Source organism: Diaporthe amygdali, assembly GCF_026229845.1.
Source record: "Diaporthe amygdali strain CAA958 chromosome Unknown NODE_12_length_1037015_cov_66_201586, whole genome shotgun sequence".
In the NCBI taxonomy this organism is placed as follows: domain Eukaryota; kingdom Fungi; phylum Ascomycota; class Sordariomycetes; order Diaporthales; family Diaporthaceae; genus Diaporthe; species Diaporthe amygdali.
In genome coordinates, this window is record NW_026517032.1 from 374,872 (window position 1) to 393,367 (window position 18,496).

The 18,496-nt window shown below is 55.0% G+C and overlaps 5 protein-coding genes across 5 annotated transcripts; 3 read left to right on the forward strand and 2 right to left on the reverse strand.

Moving 5' to 3' along the window:
* Positions 1-145: 145 nt before the first annotated feature.
* On the reverse strand, positions 146-2,180 carry J7T55_001864 (signal recognition particle protein; the record flags this gene model as incomplete). The annotated part of the gene is made up of 2 exons (XM_053142771.1): positions 146-1,373; positions 1,426-2,180. 2 exons carry the CDS (start codon positions 2,178-2,180, stop codon positions 146-148), a joined length of 1,983 nt encoding a protein of 660 aa, XP_052994317.1.
* Positions 2,181-3,014: 834 nt separating this feature from the next.
* On the reverse strand, positions 3,015-3,971 carry J7T55_001865 (uncharacterized protein; the record flags this gene model as incomplete). Its single annotated transcript, XM_053142772.1, has 1 exon — positions 3,015-3,971. One exon carries the CDS (start codon positions 3,969-3,971, stop codon positions 3,015-3,017), a length of 957 nt encoding a protein of 318 aa, XP_052994318.1.
* A 4,669-nt stretch (positions 3,972-8,640) lies between these two features.
* J7T55_001866 (uncharacterized protein) lies at positions 8,641-10,068 on the forward strand (the record flags this gene model as incomplete). The annotated part of the gene is made up of 1 exon (XM_053142773.1): positions 8,641-10,068. The coding sequence occupies one exon, from the start codon at positions 8,641-8,643 to the stop codon at positions 10,066-10,068; it is 1,428 nt and encodes a 475-aa protein (XP_052994319.1).
* Positions 10,069-11,786: 1,718 nt separating this feature from the next.
* Positions 11,787-13,267, forward strand: J7T55_001867 (uncharacterized protein; the record flags this gene model as incomplete). The annotated part of the gene is made up of 2 exons (XM_053142774.1): positions 11,787-11,879; positions 11,942-13,267. The coding sequence occupies 2 exons, from the start codon at positions 11,787-11,789 to the stop codon at positions 13,265-13,267; spliced, it is 1,419 nt and encodes a 472-aa protein (XP_052994320.1).
* Positions 13,268-15,074: 1,807 nt separating this feature from the next.
* Positions 15,075-17,349, forward strand: J7T55_001868 (uncharacterized protein; the record flags this gene model as incomplete). The annotated part of the gene is made up of 2 exons (XM_053142775.1): positions 15,075-16,089; positions 16,163-17,349. 2 exons carry the CDS (start codon positions 15,075-15,077, stop codon positions 17,347-17,349), a joined length of 2,202 nt encoding a protein of 733 aa, XP_052994321.1.
* Between the last annotated feature and the right edge of the window lie 1,147 nt (positions 17,350-18,496).

The window sequence follows — 18,496 nt, forward strand, 5'->3', positions numbered from 1 at the left end:
CTCGAGACGTGGAATACAGGATGCGCGCTGTCAGGGTGCCAATCTTGAGCATAGCTGCGTGCAGTTGCGCTTAGTCCAGCAGATTTTGCAAGTGCAGACGTCTTTATTTTATCCACCAAGAGGCTCAAAATCGGTTCCCAGACGACTAGCCTTTTCTCCCTTTCTTGCCTTTCTTTCCGCCACCACCACCTCCCTGCGGCGCCTTTTCTACCTTGATCTGTCCAGCGCCACCAGCGAGGTTCAGCGTCTCGGTCTCATTGGCGACCGCTCCGCCCTGCGTCGACTCGGCGGCTCGCTTCTTGCCTTTCCGGCCCTTGGGCTTGTAGTATGACCGGTCACGCATGGGCAACCACCGTTCGGGGTCAGGCTTGACGTTAGGATCGTAATTCTTACCCAGACGGGGTTTCTTCTTTGGCTTGTCAGATGACGGTTGCGCTCCGGTCCCAGCTTCGACGTCGTCGGCCTTTCGCTTCTTGGATGGCTGTTGAGGGGCAGGGAAGGAAGGCACGCCCGCATCGAGAAGAGCGGAAACATCAATACCGGACGTAAGCTCTTCCACCGAGCTGAGCGATGAGAGATGCGGTTCCACCTTGGAGTAGTCGGTCGTCGCGAAAGACGCGACGAGTCCTGCTTGTGCAATCCTATCCTCCGAGTCCTGTTCGACCATGCGCTCAAATGCGGCGCCGGCAGTGGCAAGGTCGGATGGTTTAGACGAATGAAGGAGTTCTATTCCTGCTTCGCGGAGCAGAGTCGTGGAGGAGTTCTTGGGTATCTTCTGCCAGTACGCTGCCGCCCGGCCCAACTCATTTCGAATTTCCTTCCGGCGATTCTGCGTGCGGTAGAGGGCTACAGCTAAAGCAACGAGTCCTGGAGCGTATCTCACATCCTCGTGGTCGGCAGTGCCTGCCGATTCGACATACTTGAAGAACTTTTGAAGGACGTCGATTGCGCTGTCGTAGTTCTTGGCTTGGATGTAAAGATGTATGACGGTGAGCAGAAGACCGACGTCGTATGGTCTCTTCTCAAGAACAGCGAGGGTTTTCTTCAACGCCTCTTTATCTGTTTGGGATTTTGCTTTCGCCGCTGCGTTGAAGTAGCCGGCATACACCCGCTCCAGATCTGTTGAAGGTACACCGTTCTGTTTCAAGAGCGCAGCGGTCTTGTCCTTTACCTCTTTATACTTGTAACACTGCAATGCATTTGCATGCTGATTACGGGATACGCCCACGGATTGGTGTTTGAACAACCTGTCGTTGCCAATCTTTGCCTCAGGCACCAGCTCAGAGAGTCTCTGAACCATGTACTGGTTAGAGAGGGACTTCGCGATCAGTGAGTTCCACCCTGCTGCAGCTTTGATGGACAGGTCAGAGGTTCTGCCGGGGACGTCAGCGAATGTTCTCGACTTTATACTGCTCGAAGACTTACTCGTAGCTCTCAGTCTCTTTCTGCAGAGCTGCCGCCTCTTCCGTCTTGCCCAAAAGCGCAAGAACGTAAGCCTGCTGCAGCTTGATAGGCAGCATCTCGACTCTTTTATCCTCCTCACTCAGATCCTCTGCCGCGTCGCAAAGATCGGCGGCCCTCTTGAGCAAGATTGACGCCTTTGCCAAGTCCCCTCTCGCAATGCAGCCACACCCAGCATTGTAGGCCGTTTCGAAAGCCTCCATATCCTCTCTCCTAGGCTGCTTGCTCTTGTCCGGCACCAAATCGCCCCGGCCCTGCCACTCAAGCTGCGCGTGCGTAGCCAGCTGGTTGATAACCAGATCTGTATCCTCGCCGAGTACCGCAGCGTGGTCATCCTGCATCAGCAGCGAGTAAAGTTCGGCGGCCTGGCTGAATCGCTCGGTTCTATAGGCGATCTGCGCAGCGACGTGCTTCAGTGGTCGTTCTGCCTGAGAGACGTCGCGACCCTCGAGCAGGGAAGCAGCCTCGTCCAGGGCACCCGTCTTGTACAAGGCATATGTCTTCTCAAGAATGCAGCGGTCTTCGAGGGCGCTGCCGGCAGCAGCGATGACTCGGAGGGCATCGTCGTACCGATCGAGCCGCAGCAGGGCGACGACCTTGGTGTGCTGCGCAGTCAGATCGGACTTAGATGATGCAATGGCGGCATCAGCGATCGAGAGGGCTTCGGAGGGATCGTCTATGCTGGACCGCGCGAGCAGAGAGGTCAAGGAGGCGGCCATGGTGTAAGGAGCTGGGGAGGGAACAGAGGGCGTGCTAAGTCGATGAACAACAGTAAGTAGTCTATGTCGTGCTCATGGCCTGGAAAAATAAAGTAACACGATATCCAATGGCAAGACCAAAAGAAGTTGTGTGTCGCCCAAGCTTCGACTGCACGTGTGTGTTCTACGGCAAAGTATGCGACACGCGACGTTGTTGGCGGGTTGGAGGGGCAGTTCTTGGTGTGGTGCGTGCTGTGGGAGGGAAGCTTGGTGGAAGCTCGCGAGGTGTTCTTTCCCCACTTGAAATTTCCACAGCACTTTGATTTGTGGGGAAGGGGTAACCCTGGAAGCTCGAGCTCCCTCCTGGTCAACTGGCGACCACATTTCGGACCCTGAAGATCAAGGGACCGGGAGACCCTCGACCTCCATGATATCGATTTGAATATTGCTAGGTACAGTACCTGGGTCATTACAATTTACATTCTCTATTTACATACGTCCCTTGCAGCTCTCAACGCGGTGTGAGTATGTGGTGATCCCCATCGCTATGCTCACACACCACACCTTTGAGTACACGAAATTGACGACAGTCATCATCTCTCCTATCCACCTTCAAGACGTGACGAAGCAGAAAGTAGAGACTGTGGGCCAAGCACAAGACCTCTAAGCTCGTCGTCAGATGGCAGGTCCAGTTCAAACCGATGTGCCGAAGAACATTCTATGCCCTTGCTCCCACAGCGCTTCGTTTTAGCGGTACGCGACAGATTCTCTCGGTCAACACCACTGGTGACGTAAAATAGACCCAGCTTTGATATAGAAGCCGATCCGTAGTAGTTCCTGCCTTCTCCTCGCTTTTCAATACTCGCTCACGGTCGGTGCTCGCCTGAACAGTCCCAAGAACCTTCTCTCCTTGACCTGCGGCTGGTACGGTCGTACTGGGTACATGACTGGTGTGTTGTACTCCTCCGAGCTACCATCTGAAGTGTCGTATCGACGATGCCACTTCCTCTCTGGAATCTCCCCCAGCCTCGTGCTGTCCGAGGACATTGAAATAAGTGAGAACCGATTCGCAAAACTGGGCCGTCGCCTGAGAGAGCTGCTGGTGCTGTGCTCAAGGCTGCGATCCATCGAGTCCAGCAGCGGTGTCGCGAGTCTCATCTCGAGGCGTAACGGTCTCTCGTTCGCCCGCTCAGCATCTCTAGTCTTCGGTTCCTTACGATCGGCATGATCGCGTTTCTTGGACGTCTTCGTCTTCTTATGGCCCCTACTGTCAGTCGATTTGGAGGCGCTGCTCGACTTGGACGAACTCGTTGACTTCGAGGCTTTGCTGGTGGAGGACTTCGATGTCCGTGACGATTTTGAAGATGCGGTCGAAGCAACCGAGCTTCGAGACGACTTGCTGTCCAGTCGACGCGAGAGCTGGTCAAAGGTCTTGATGGCCTGTAATCGAGACGAATTTGACAGCGACATCAGAGATTGATAGTCCAAGGCCTGGCCCTGGCCCTTGCTAGCCGTGCGTAGCAGGCTGGCGATAGCCGCATTGAGCTTCTGGATGACTCTGCCCAGGGCTGAGAGCGCCTTCCTGTCGCCTTTCTCAAACCGCCCTCCAGACTCAGACACCCGAGATGAATAAGCCCGCTCGACTCTCTTACGGTCCGTCTTCAGCGAGTGCTTCAGCAACGCTTGTTGGTCGCTTGCCTTTACGACCTTGCGGTTGCCATCTTGCTTGTCCCGCCTCTTGAAGGCTTTCAGAAGCGAAATGCAGTTATCATAGGTCTCGAGCAGGGATGAGACGCTTGAGCCGAGGCCCATCTTCAAGTAGCCCTGGCTGGCGGGATTCTTTGCGCGGCATTGACCGGTTAGACACCAAAGAAGGAAGAGAGAAAGTCATGAGAGTTCTTGATTCAATGTCACGATGGGATCCAAGGAGAGAAGGATCTGAGGATCAGATAACCTTGCCTCACAGTGTTCAACTTGACGCTGCGTGCGGGGCCATTGTTGCAGCCAGCGGCTAACCGCGAGCAAATGATAGGTTCCTAGACTCGCAAGCTTGAAGCGTCCTGTGCTCTTTGCACGGCCAATTGACGCATCGGAGAATTGTGTATTGCAGAGTCACCAAAATGCAAGCAAGCCTGTGATGGAATTGAGGTGGCCGGGAGTGGCCTTGGTTGGAAAGTTCATGTCTTCTTTCGCACCCAAATGCAATGGTGCAGGTAAAGTATTAATGTCCGGCTTGGCTGCCCAGAATTTGCCTGGCCAGCACCTTGATATTATTTAGTCAAACGGACCTGCCCAGACAGTTTCGGTCCCGGGACTACTCGTGGCTGCGTAGTAAAGGGGTCCTGGGGGCAAAGAATTTCGAATTGGCGCCAGAGGCAACTATTAAAATCGCCGCTGTCGACCATGATTCCAACGTAGCAGCATGGTAGGGAACAATGCCACCGAGCAGGTGGGGGTCCATTCATCAGGCAAGGCTGGACACGTTCCGGCCTGTCGGACTCTGGTTTGCGATCCGTGAAGCGACGGGATACCCACCTTTCACCCATGGGGTAGTGGGTCGGAATTAGGTAACAGTCCCGCGCCCTTCTGGGCGAAAATGGAGAAACATGCTCAGCAACAATGACGACCTCTATTGCCTTTCACTTTGCTTGCAACACACCTACTCCGGCTATGCAGTGCGGAATATGCCACAATTGCGCAACCGTTTCCCGATGGGAGAGCCAAACCAAATCGAGGGTACATGACGAGACTCAGGCCAAAGGCTCTGGCCTGGGCCTTTCACGGTGCCTAGAGGGGTTATCAGAAGCAAAATCTTACGGATAAGCCTGCCTGAGAGATGTGACAGGGGATGCAGATATGCACCATCACAGGCGAGATGCGAGGCACCGTTATCTACTCCCTGACGGACCATGCAGCTTGTCAACGGTGCGTTGTCATATCTAACTCACCTGGATACACCTTATTTTATACGCTGAGTCCTTGACCGCCGAGGTGCTTCTTCCTAGAAGATGACCGCAAGCCAAAGGCCAAAATGCGCGACATTCTGACCCAGAGGCTGCGACAACGACCAGCCGCGAAACCCGACCGGTAAATAATGAGAGTCCCTGCCAAGAGGGAGATGGAGTGATACCACCCGCACCGGCTCAAACATGGCCTCCATTCGGCTAATGGTGATTCTTAAAAGTATGAGATATCACTTTTAAAAGGGCAATGATGCTCGGCGATTGCCACCGGTGGCACTTCCTCGGCTAAAACGCAGTTTGCTTGTCCGTGTCGGTATCTTGCAGCAAGAGGGCTGGCGCAATTTTTTCCAGGGATGTCGTTGAGCTGAAGGCGGTGATAACACGTTTGACCGGCCTGTGACCCGAGCCGTGGGCGCCCACGTCAACGTGTTGCGCCGACCATGGTACCCTTGCTCAGATGGGAAATCCATCAGCCCTCCCTGGGCCTCCCTGGCCCTCCTGCAGCGACGCAACCACCCGTGGTCGTGGGACAGGCGGGACGGATGGATATGCCGCGATATCGATGATCACTTGCATCACTACCCTTCACTCCCTGCCGCACTGGCTGACTGGCAGGTGCAACAAAGGACCGGCAGGGTGTGGTGAGTTAGGAGTACGGCCGACGGGGCGTGGGCGGTGCACACTTGAGGACACAGGATGTGGTAAGACAATGTAGGCTCCGTGGGGGTCCGCGGCAGCGGTGGCTTGCAGGTACCCGAGCAGTCCTATGTGCTGCGCAGACGTTGGAGGCTAGCCGGCTGGACAATCCTAATCTGATACACGTCGAATGTGCTGACGGGCGCCTTGTGGTGCTGACGGGACCACTGCCGTGACGCAGCATCCGTAGGTGACATGATCCAAGCTGATACTGGGGGAGCACCAAGGTGCCACAGGTAAACATGGCACAGGGCAAACCCATTAGGGTGGGCAGCAGGGGGTCTGGCATCGTGCAATCGGATCATGTTGTGGACTGTTCCGCACTCATGAAGCACATGCTGGCCTGGCTTGGGAGAGAGTTGTCTGGGTTGTTGTCTGCACTCTTTTATCTCTTCGCCCGCGCCGCCACGAGGGGCCAAGGTGAAGCAAACAGGCCCGGGGGCTTGAGACCGCAGGGTGGGATTGAGCATATCCAAGGGTTGAGCTTCTTTCTGCCCTTATCTTGCGCCCCCCACCATCAGCCATCGCACGGCGTGCGTCTGGAATCAGAAACAGAGCAAGAGAACTAAGCCCTGCGAGGGCCTGCAGGCTCTAGGCGACCATAAAAAGAAACGTCGACGATGCTCGATGATAATGAGTGAATGATGTGGTTGGTCCGTTATTTATTATCAATCAGGGCCGGTCCAGGTCCCTGCGCGCGTGGCTAATGCTTCCAAGCCCTCGAGGACCCCTTTCTGCCAGCCTGTCGAGCCTGCCAGCCTGCCGGCCCGCGCGCTGCCGATTTATCGCAGCACAGAATGGTCCCTGTGTGGTCGAGGTAGCACTGGATGGCACCTGGGCATATCGAACGAACCAGGGCAGACCCCAGCGCGGACATTGGGCGCAGTCAGTGACGAGCTTTACCGCCTGTCTTGCGACAGACGACAGTGCAGGCCGTGTTATCAGATCACCGCCTGGGTTGGTGGTACCGTAGAGCACGTCGAGTCATCACAACGGCTGAGAGGCGAATGGAGGGCAGATCAGCCATATCGACAACATGGACAGGGGACGGGAGGGAAGGATCTTGCCGTCGTCTCCGACCGCAGGTGAGCAGGAAGATCCAGGTACCGAGGTACACACACACACACACACACAAACATCCACATCCACACTCCTAATCAACGATGCATCTGCCAGCCAGCAGCCAGCAGCCAGGAGCCAGCAGCCAGCCAGGCCAGCACAGCAGTCCACAGCACTGACTCTACACACCTATCCCTGCTCCCCCACCAGGAGCTGCGCCGGCCGATGATATCTGGCCCGCTTTGGGGCTAGGTACCGTACCCCAAGGCACAGCGAGAGACTGCGAGCAAAACGGCAAGACTGCAAGACTGGTGAGATTGACAAGGGGTGAGCTCTCTTTGCCCCCCGGCCCAGCAGCGATAGGCTGGTGGGGCCCAGGCACCACGCCCAGGTACCCAAGTACCAAGTAGGCCAGACCGTGGTATAGGCTGTATGGCATGATATTGTGCCATTCTCTTTGACTTTCTGTCCCCCGTCCCCCGACTTGCATCAAATCCCGCCATCTTCCTTATCGGCGCCCACTGACCAGTCGCTTCGCAGCCAGCGGAACGCGACATCTCCAGGATTAATGTGCTGCTTGACGGGGTGGGATGGATCGGTCAGGTCCATGGGCCCTGATGGATGCATTCGACTTTGACTTGACTTCTGTCTGGCTTTACTGTGTACAGGCTTGAGTGATCGTCGCTGCTCGACTCCTGGCGACTCTGCTCCCTCCCCTCCACCTCCCACCCTCCAACTCCCACCCAGACAATCCCACCTCCAACATCCTGGCCCGCACGCCTTCTTACTCCCACGTCCCCCCCGTTCGCCAACAACAAAAACCTCAAACCTCACTTCCACACTTCCACACTTCGTCCGGGTGCAAAAGCTATTCGGATTCCAACACTCCAGACGGGCGGTGTTTTTGCCTATGCCTTATCGCAGTGGTCCCTCGACTGTATCTTAACAGACCAATAAAGCGGCTTTGGCTGCTTTCGACGACTCCAGCTGCAACGGCCATCTATCTGTGCATATCCTCATCCACAGGTCCCCATCCGCATCGGACCCCAGGACAGACCTCGCATACATGCTGTACTGTTATCAAGATATCATCGCACCATCATCTCTCCCCACAGGCTGCCCCTGCCCTCTCTGTCGGTAATCACTTCGACTGGGCTCCACCTCCACCTCATTCATGTCCACCGGTTCCCCTTCCCCGGCTTCCAGGCTCCACCTCTCCAGACCGCGATTCTCGCCCAACTACTCGTGCTCCAGCAGGCTTTTTCCAGCTCCCGCCCCAGATTGCGCCCTCGCCTTAAGCCTCAAGCCATCCCTGCCGCCTGCGAAGTGAGGGCTCCATCCCACATGCCGTGGGCTATCCTGCACTGACGGCTCGGTAACCTCAGACCCCTGCCTGGTTCGAGATGTGACGGCCCGCTCCTGCTGCGTCTTATAAGAGTAAATCGCCGCCTCCGACACCTGTCATACTACTTGCACCATTCCCCCGAGCCTCATTACAGAGCCGCGTGACCATCAAGTGGCCCCATCATAGCCTCTATCCTTCGCCCCTCAACACTGTCCAATGCTCGTCTCATCCTGCCGCTTTGTCAGGGTACAGAGTGCTGTGAAGTGCAAGTGACCAGATCCAGCACTACCGATTCACAAAGACTGCCGACCAAGAAGCTGTGTCCTCTTCGGCGACTCCAGGGCTATCTGGACAAGCCCCTTCTCTGCCTTGCTACTGGGTATTAGCTCTGTGGTGCGGCGTTGACGACACGTCGGCCATGTCTGCTCTATCGTCTCCATCGCCCGTGCTGGCCCCCACAGCCGAGGTCGATGAAGCCAAGTTGCCTCAGGGCAACTGCCGTTACATCATGATGAACACAGAAGTTAAGGGAAGCCGATGTGCCTGTGTCAATTTCACTTTGAACCAGGCTTTGCCCGGTGCTTCTTGTGAATGCGGGCACCTCGCCTGCTTCCACCACAAGACCGCCGAGCCCCCAGCGGATAGGCGGGAAATGGAACTGCTTCGGCAAAGGGTACAGCAACTCGAGGAGCTCCTGGCAGAAGGCAACAGTAGAAGCAGCGAGGTGGTTCAACGGGTGAGCCAGCTTGAGGGGGTTGTGGACTCCCGCACCGAGGAGATTGGCCAAGAGATCAAAAAGACGTACGGAAACCTGAACCGAGCCTGGCATTCCATCGGAGAGCTCGAGAGACGGAGTGGCGACGTTGACAACCGTTTCCAAGCCATGGGTGTGCACTTCAGGAATGTTGACGGAGAGCTGCAAAGACTACATCAAAGACAATGCGAGCTCAACGATGCTGATCTCAGTCTAGAAGAGCAGCTCTTGGAGGTCGTCGAGAGCATTGAAGTGGCATCTGAGATCACGCCTCCCAGAGGGAGGCAAAGACGCAAGTCGGTATCGGATTCCACGCCAGCACCGAGCAACTCTCCGAGAACAACCTTGGTGCCCGTGAGGTCAGGAGGCGTACCTGCCCGGTCGCCAGGGTCGACCCTTTCAAATTTATGGACTGTCCATGTTTCTCTGCTTCCGAGCAGTTCGCTCCCCTTTCCCTTCGAACGGGACACCAACGCTTACAAACGATGTCTCTCGAGAGGCTTGCACCAGATGGTTGCAGTCAACGGCACCTCTGCTGAAGCCTTCGTCTCCGCAGTGACACGAGCTTTCAAGGAGAATTTGAAGGACCGGCCTTGGGTACCCCTTCAAGCGAAATTGTGTGACGCCGACACCCTTCAAGGTCTACCAATGCTGCGTCCATTAGACTCGTCACTCGCGAGCTCCAAGTTTGACGTCGATTTCCTCCGCGCCCATTGTGCCGTGCTCGACGTCCACGGGAACATGGACTCCCTATACATCGCCATGCGCCACTCGTCGCTCTCATGGCATGCACTAAAGCACTCGCCTGTGTTCCTGCAAGGCCTCGAGGCAAGCTGGGAGTACGATCCCATCCTGGACTCTAACGACCCTTTTGACAACGATGAGAGCGTTGACGAAAACGACAGACCGTCGGCGGGGGACTTGGTCGGGAGTCTCCCAAACTTCAAGAGGGCGGCCTCGGAGATGTCGAGGTCGTCCACGACGACTACAATAGCTGACGGGGCCGAAGGGCGGCCCGCCAAAAAAGTTCCACGGACGGCTTGCCCGCCCTCCTTCCAAGGAGTTAGGAGGCGGCGGGTCGAGACCGTTTAATTTGCTTGATTCCTTTTCCTCTCCTTATCATTCTTTTGTCCTGGGAGGCGCTTGCAGGTGTTCAGCGTGTTGTGGGCTGATTGGTTGTTGCGATGATACCAACTTTGGCTGCAAATGGCTACTGCCAAAAGGTCAGAGTGACTTGGATAGAAATGTTTTGCCCAGATTTTCGGCAATAAGACCTTTAGGAGTGGGAATTGACAATAGATTGTACAGAACGTGAAGATATGCGTTATTCCATTTATATGCGGAGGCTTGCTGGGGGGAGAAGATGCACAGGGTAGAGACAATCGCAGGTCAGTCTGAGGGTGTTCTTGTTGACAAGCGCCCTGATAGACAACGTTTGTACCGCAGCTAGCCACAGCGTAGCTGTGCGTTCTTAGTGTCTTTCCGTAGGGAATGATGAGGCTATACCCGTGGTCATAAGAACTAGACAGCTTTTTTGCAATGTGATTCAAGGCAACACGGGCCGAAGGCGATCGATTGCTGACAGGTCTGACAGGTTTGGGGGTGGGGGGCCGGGCGCGGCAGGGACAGAGCTATTGCACAACTGATGCCATCTCGCGGTCTCGGTTTGCGTCATATAACCATGGGAGCATACTAGACCAGGCGAGTTGTTCGATATTGTGGAATATGAGTGGGACAAAAAGGTCGTGGAGATGAGTAACAGTCGGCTGTACGATGCCCAAGAGGAGGCTTGGGTTTTGGTTGCCGAATGCCTTGAGAAAGGAATACACACCGGCCGCTGTGGGGCCCGAGACATGCCTGGAGAGTCGGGGTATTTTGAGACATTGTGTGACCGCGCCCTCTCATTCGCAGCCTTTCCTGGTTCTCTACCTAGGTACTGCGTATCATGGACAAGGAAGGGCATTGTGAGGATTGTTCCTCAGTTATCTGATGCTAATCTAGTGGCCTTCCCAAGCCGGGATCCACCCGTTCCTTGGGGGTACCAGTTGAGCGGTCGCCACTACGGGCTGAGCGGTCGTCAGGGGTTAACCAATTTAGGACTAGCATTTTGTGCACGGACTCTGACAACCGCTCAACCCGCAAAAGTGCATACTGAGTTTAAACTCGAGCTGGCAATTGAATTTTAAAAAGGGCCGGATGGGGCGAAAGGACGAGCGCGAAGCGAGAGGCCGGTAGGCCGGGCCTAAGCACCACTTGAGGCCCAACCCGGTACTCTTTGTGTTCCTCTAAATAGTAAAATGCGAGTATGAATCTAGTGTGAACTTAGTATGAACTCTGTGTAAACTCTGTGTATACTTGGCGAGATTTTAGCGCTAGCTTAATTTAGCTAGGGTTAGGGTTTCCTTGGCAGGGTTAGGGGTAGTGCACGGGCCCTGATGACCGCTTAGCCCGTAGTGGCGACCGATCAAGTGTATGCCCCGTTCCTTGGTCCATTGCCGGGTCCGTACTGCTGTGTCCCCTGCAGCTTGTCAGCTTATCGATAAGTCACGTTGCAACCGTCCCTTCAACCTTATTTCGACCAAGCTTCCTGAATCACCAACAACCACCACGGAACGCAGTCTGACCGTTTCCGCTCCGTCCCCAAGCCACGGCAGCCTCGCCAGCAAACACCGAAACTTCGACACATCTGAGCTCGCCGTGTTCAAAAGAAAGACCTCGTCGCAAGACGGCTTTGCTTCCTCCCTTCTTTTTCCCTGATCTTTCCTTGATTCACCACCAGAGCCAGTCACCTGCAAGGCTCCAGCGCAACCATGGATGACTTTGACATCGAGATGGGCGACGCTGTCGACGTGCCAATGGAAGAGCAAGAGGTTGCTGATATATTAGTCGGCGATGATCAACAGGTTTGTCACCCAGGCTAAAATGGGCAAGCGAGTTGGCTCAAGTCTCACCACATGAATTCCAGGAGGACGGCGAGGTTGAGGAGCCCATCACAAACGAGCCAGCAGGCGACGATTCGCCAACCGTTTTACCACACAAAATCCACATCCGAGGCCTGGAGGTATTGGACGAGACCCAACTCAAGCAGTACGTCTCCGCACATGTCGGAGGAAAAGGTGCCGACCGCATCGAGTGGGTAGACGATTCGTCAGCCAACCTGGTCTTCAACTCCGAATCAGCTGCGCAGGACGCCCTCAAGGCACTCGCAGCTGTAGAGATCTTGGACGTGACCCAACTCCCGCCCCTCGAGGTCCTGCCCGCCAAGCCCGTTCCCGAGAGGCCAGAGGTCGCGCTGCAGGTGCGATTTGCCCTGGAATCCGACAAAAAGGTCAAGGGCGCCGCACAGAGAAGCAGGTTCTACCTCTTCCACCCGGAATGGGACCCTGAGACTGAGGAAGGAAAACGCCGACGCGAGGGCCGAGACAGAAGATACCGTGATCGCGAGGACCGGGGAGGGTACCGACGAAATGGGAGGGGCAGGTACGACGACCGCAACGAGGAAGAGCCTGAGCCATTTGATGTCAACCTCTACGACGATGACACGGGCGCGCTCGCTCGACGCGTGACTCCGAGAGGCGAGCGACGAAGACGTGATTCGCGATCACCGTCCAACGAAGCAGAATCCGACCGATACAGGCCCCTCAACGCCGGAAAGGAACTCTTTCCCAGCAATTCTAGAAAAGAGCTGTTCCCCAACAAGAAGCCCAGAGATACGCTTCGTTCAGAGCGGGGAGCACACTCTCGTGACCGGTCTCGGTCTCCGGCTCGGGACGAGCAGGACGCGATGATGGACGATCTCGCGAAGGACAGGGAGGCGCAGCGCAACCGCGAGAAGGCGCGATCACTCAAGGAGCGCATCTCCAGGCCAAATCCTAGCAATAGCGCCAGAGAACTGTTCCCTAGCAAGGCATCAGGTGGTAGCAAGGCCCAAATGGACCAAGTACCCGCAGACATGCTAGCTGGTATGCTACGACTTTCCTACGACGGCAGTGCCGAGTTTCCCCCTTCTTTCTCTGCATTTCATTCTCGGCAGACGCCAAGCCAAAGCATCAAAGTGGTAACCCTCAAATTTGTAGATCGCATAACGGACCCCAGCAACGGTATCTCAATCAAGGGTCTAGCGCGCCAATCCAACTCACAGCAGGGAATCTCGATCAAGGGCAGCGCGAACAAGAAGGAATTGTTCCCGGACAAACTCAGCGGGAACGTGAACTCTGGGAAGGAGCTGTTTACTGATAGGCTTGAGGGAAGGGGTCGCAGGCGTCAAAAAGCGGAGGATCTGTACTTCTGAACACGCAGCTAGCGAGTACGCCCATCAGAAGGTAGGAGAGCGTTTTCCAGGTCTATTGACTTTGAGATCACACATGACGCTGCCTTGAGCGGTGTTGCTCACTACCACACAGTGGATGAAAGAGCCAGGACACGTGGATCTGGTCAATTAGGTCTGTGCCAGGTATGTGACGCGAGGATGCGGTTGCTAGCCCGCGTACGGGAGACATGAAGTGGACGGCCGCACATGGCAAGCCAGAGTGGGGCTCTGATACTTGCTATTTCTGAGCAGAGAACCCACGGGGCAACTCAAATGCGTTGAGTTGCCTGGATCCAGTTGAGCATTGGTGAGTGGGCATACTAGTCTCATTATCCCATCTCAGCTTTACACTTGGCTTTTGTCGAGTATGAATGCTGATGGCCACTGAGAAGATCGTGCTCTGGTAATCCACAAGACTGGGGCATCGAACTACACCGGCAGTCGATGCAAAAGCCGCCCGTGTGGCGGAAGCAGGAGGCAGTGGCAGTAAGCATACTAGATGCTATAGCTATGGTGATTGTCGAAGATCAAATGGCTTTTGCCTTTGAACCCAATACCAACAATGAATTCTTCAGGGAAAATTGGGTCTGTTGAACTTGCCATCTCGGTGAGGAGTAACAAGAGTTGTTGTCCTGGCTGAAAACTTGTGAGTTTATCGGCCACACCGTACTTTCGGTTGAGAGTCCTCCAAATTTTGCTATGGTTCAAGACCCGCGTATTGACGTACAAAGCCTCAGAGCCCGTCTAGGATCTTTGGAAGATACTCTCCTCATGGCGAGGAGTGTGTGAATAGGCTGCGAAGTACTCCAGCGAGCAGCGAGCACTTCAATGTCTGAGGAATGGGAAGGTGCTGGGCGGGAGCGTAATTGCCAGACTGAACAGAGAGTGGCACCACCAGAGGACACGATCCTCCGCAAAGGAGTAAACTCTCCGGCGCCAGCAGCCTCATCTATCTCTGCAACGGCAGCAATGTCGAGACTGGCCGTTCGCACAATGTCCTCTGATGCTATTGTTGAGGTCGACTTTTGTGCCCCTATCACCAATTCCTCACATCTGCCCATTCACACACACACACACACCCTCTGCACAGCGAGCTATTCAATTTTTCCCGCCTTCAATTGTTCCATTTTATTGTGATGACTCGTGGTGTACCTATCAATTCACTGCCTTTCCCGATTCATCGTCACTCATGGTAACCCACGTTCGAGGTCCAACCCATCTCGAACCGAGCCCTGGAATACCCTTCCCTTTTTCATCTCGACCGTCTTGACAATCACCACAGTCAATTCCCTTCTGATCAAAAGGTAGCTGTATCTCGATTTCGCATTCAGCGACCTTCACTCAAGTTGTCAAATTCTCTGTTCGACTGCGAACTTTTCCTGCCTGTCGAGGTTTGTAGGCACGACCAGCGCGAGATCTGCCTTGAAGTCTTGCTTTTCGATGCCAAAAACCGCTGTCTTGGGCGACTTTCATTTCTGACGCAACCTTCAACTTTACCTAGGCTTCCGCAACATCACCACAGCCGGGCAAAAGCCTGGCGCTCACGTTGTACGTGTTGGACGGTTGAATTCCTGATCCGCCCTCAACCAAACCTTGCCTACCCACAGCAGCACATTTCGTGTCGAGCTGTGATACCCTTCCGCAGCTCTTGTCGGCATTTCTTCACCACCATCACGTTCGTGAAAGTCGGCCTTTGGGACGTACCAGAGTCACAGGTATGCTTACCCGTTTGTCACCACATGTAATCACATTGACAACTTGCAGGTCTCTCAACCAAGAACGACCCACCATGGCTGATCGTGGCTGGTTTGGTCGCGGGCGCTCGGCGCATATTGCGCAACAGCCACCGCATCAATCCAACACGACGCCAGACACGCAGAGCGAAGCTGGAGATCAGGCGTCACATGCATCGCTTCATCGTTCCTTGACGCAAATCCCGCTGCAACAGAGCCACAAGCCCCCGACTCTGGCCAAGATTTCGAGCTACATCGGCTTGGGCACTCTCGCGAAAGCTCAATCTCCTACCGTTGCGGTGTACCCTGAACTCGTCATGGAACGAAGTAACTCGATGAAGTCGGGAGCGACTGGTTCCCACGTAACCTCAGTCGACGGTGGTGGACCTATTGGCGATTGGCGACCCGCAAACAAGAAGGAGGGGAAGTTCCCCTACTACAATGAGGCCGATTGCACTTGGCACAACCCGAGCCTTGAGCAGATGGTGGAGACCGTGTCGTGCACGATCATGAAGAATGGTTCATCTGCGCCCATTCCGCGCCACCTCAATGGCTGGATCGCCGGCATCATCGAGGAAGTTTCTCACCAAACCAGCGAGCTTAACAGCCTCCGTACCCAGGTTGCGCAATTGAAGGCAACTCGGCAGGAAGAAGTCATGGAATTTTCCAAAGTCACAGAAGAATGGGCACTACGCGAGATGAACTTCAAGGCAGAGATCAACCGTTTGGAGCACATCATCTCTGACACACAGCAAGGTGCTGGGTCTGTGCTCTTGGCGAGGGCTGGGAGTGTCGTCAATCGCAACGATGGCAGAGCCTTCAGAGCCAAGTTGGACCAGTTGAGCAGGAGCGACGAGGGTAAGCCTTGCTTTGCTCACCCCCCCCCTTTATCCCCAGTGGAAAAGTCTACCGACATGAGCCTGGTAGGAGATGAAAATGCCCTTCCAGAAGAGGGTCATCCCGCGGATAGGCACCGCGACTACCTCGTTGAGCAGGACAAACGTGATTCTATCGCATTATCCCCTGGGGATGTCGGCTTGACTGTCAACACAACTCCGTATCAAGTTCTTGGTGGGTTTCATTCATACAGACCACCCAAAACGGTGAGCAAAGGTATCTGGCTAACAATATTTTCCATATTCAGGATCCACACCTAGCCTGCTCGATCGTAACAACGATGTCCACCTGAGCAAACAGCTTCGCAACGCAACCTCCAAGCGCTGCCGTAAGAAGGATCAGGACATTGGTGCGAAATTGGTCGCCGCACGGATCACGCTTCAGACAACTGGGAAGCCGCCGGCTCCCAGCGCGCAAAACTCAAACGACTCTTCATCCCAGTCGTCCAGTGGAAATGCCAGCTGCAGTTCTTCGCTCATCACGCAGGGCCTCGCTGAGAAGGTAGCACGGGCCAAGGTTACACCACATACAAGCCCTACCAAGGACGAGAACCTCTGTGGTCGACCAGCAGAGGAGCCAAAGAAGGGCGGCGACATCTTGGGAACGATTCGGCAGCTTGCGGCGCAGAATGGAGGCCTGCCAGATGACGCTATTGATGATGGGAGTAGCTGTTCATCATCGATTGTGGACCCTAGACAGCACCGAGCCTTTTCATTCTCGGATGGAGACGACCAAATCGCATCAGAGGACGAACCCACGCCTTCGATGGACAGGACGTCGCGAAATAACGGCTCAAGTTCACGAAACCCTCCGCAAGTGTCAGCGGTGCAAGATCAATTACTTGCGTCTCAGTTTGATGGCGCGTCACAACTGTCTGAGAGCATATCTTCAAGTGCTTTGGGCTATCGGAAGTCGGCCTCATCCCCATCTTCGAGTGATACGTCGCAGCTCCGCAGTCATGCGTCCATGCAACGGTCCATGGGACAGAATCATGCTACGGAAGCCAGCAAGAAGCAAGAGGCCGCTAACGAGGTTAGAAAGCTGGCGGCAGCTTCGATCTGTTCACCAATGATAATTGCAATGGCTAGAGAGAGAAGCATACCTAGTCCAACGAAGAAGGTACAAGAGGTACAGGAAGGTCAAGTACCGCGCCAGAGTCGCCGCGGTCGATTCCTGAACCGGAACTACTCCCAGGGCCGCGCTTTCATCAGCGATGAGGAGCTTGCCGTGGTAGCCAACCGCACAAGAACCCGTGAACCGGCCCAGGTTCGTGCTAGAGGCCACAGCTCCGCTTCAACCGTGCCAAGCGCTGTCGAACGCCTGTCAACCGATGTTGGCTGCAACCAAGAGGCGGCATTTGCTGCAGCGAGGGCACTCAAGAACTCGACTTCTGAACACAAGAGCCAGAACGAGTCGCAGGCTCAAGCCGCTTAGGCGAGGCCATCTCGGACTACATCGACGCAAGTGAGCAGGCTTCTGCCCAGTCGACTAGACTTGATACCTGAAGTGGAAGCTTGGAGATCTGAGGCGAGCATTGACTCACGATATTTTGCGCCAGCAACGGTCTAAAAAGTGCAGTCGACACGCCTGTATTGACGATTGGTACGAACGGATCACTCGCTATTCGGACCGACTTCCGCGTGATGATGCTTGAGCAGAACAGGGCGAGGAGAAAATGATAGGTTGTCCATCAGTGCTGGGTGATTTTCGCTTGTGATGGATTGATACCCTGATGGGTCGAATGGCGTCAACATAAGGCCATCACGGACGTTTGGCTGTGTCAGAGGCAGTGCGGCTCTAGGCAGTGCGGCTCTGGGCTCATGGGAGGCTACGAGCCAGGTGACGGAATGACGAACGGCGCATGACAGCTCGGCCCGGCCGCCCAAAATTCTGACAGTTTTGACAGGCTCGATGGTCTCAACAGCGCACTAGACGCTCTAATAATTATTGGCTGCTAATTTGATGAACACTTGACTATTCTTGTGCACGTGAGCAGGCCTGGGTTGTGCCTTGTGCGTAAAAATGACAGCAACGGCCAACTTTACCTGAGTCGGCTACTTCATTTGAAGATGGAAAATCATTGGCAGAGCCGTTGTGGCCACAGCAAGGTAAATCATGTAGCTATTTGTGTGACTCACTCAGTGAACCTGATCTGCGACCTTTCGGACGACGGGCGTGCTGCTCTCCTACGATATGGCCAGAAATTCAAGAGATATCACAACGTAGATCCGTCTACAAGCCAGGTGGGCGGAAGGCATATTCAGTACCTCGGCATGGTATCCTGAGGAACCTTGAGCACCTCGATTCTCCTCGTGTTTGAAGACCTTGACACAATGTGCCCTCCCCTCGGGGCATATCTCCCGGGCGGAGCGACCTCCGCACTCTTCTCCTCTTGCGCAAGGGCCCCGTTCTCATGACAGCTTCGATTTCCAACTCGTATAGCCCTGGTTACACAGGCTGGGCAGCCTTTCCAGATAGAGCCGTGACAGGTCCGTACAGTCAAATTGCTCAGACTGGAGTGGCACGCATCATCAGCTACTTCCCCGGCCAAGCATAGGAATGACACGAGCGAGAGCCGCCA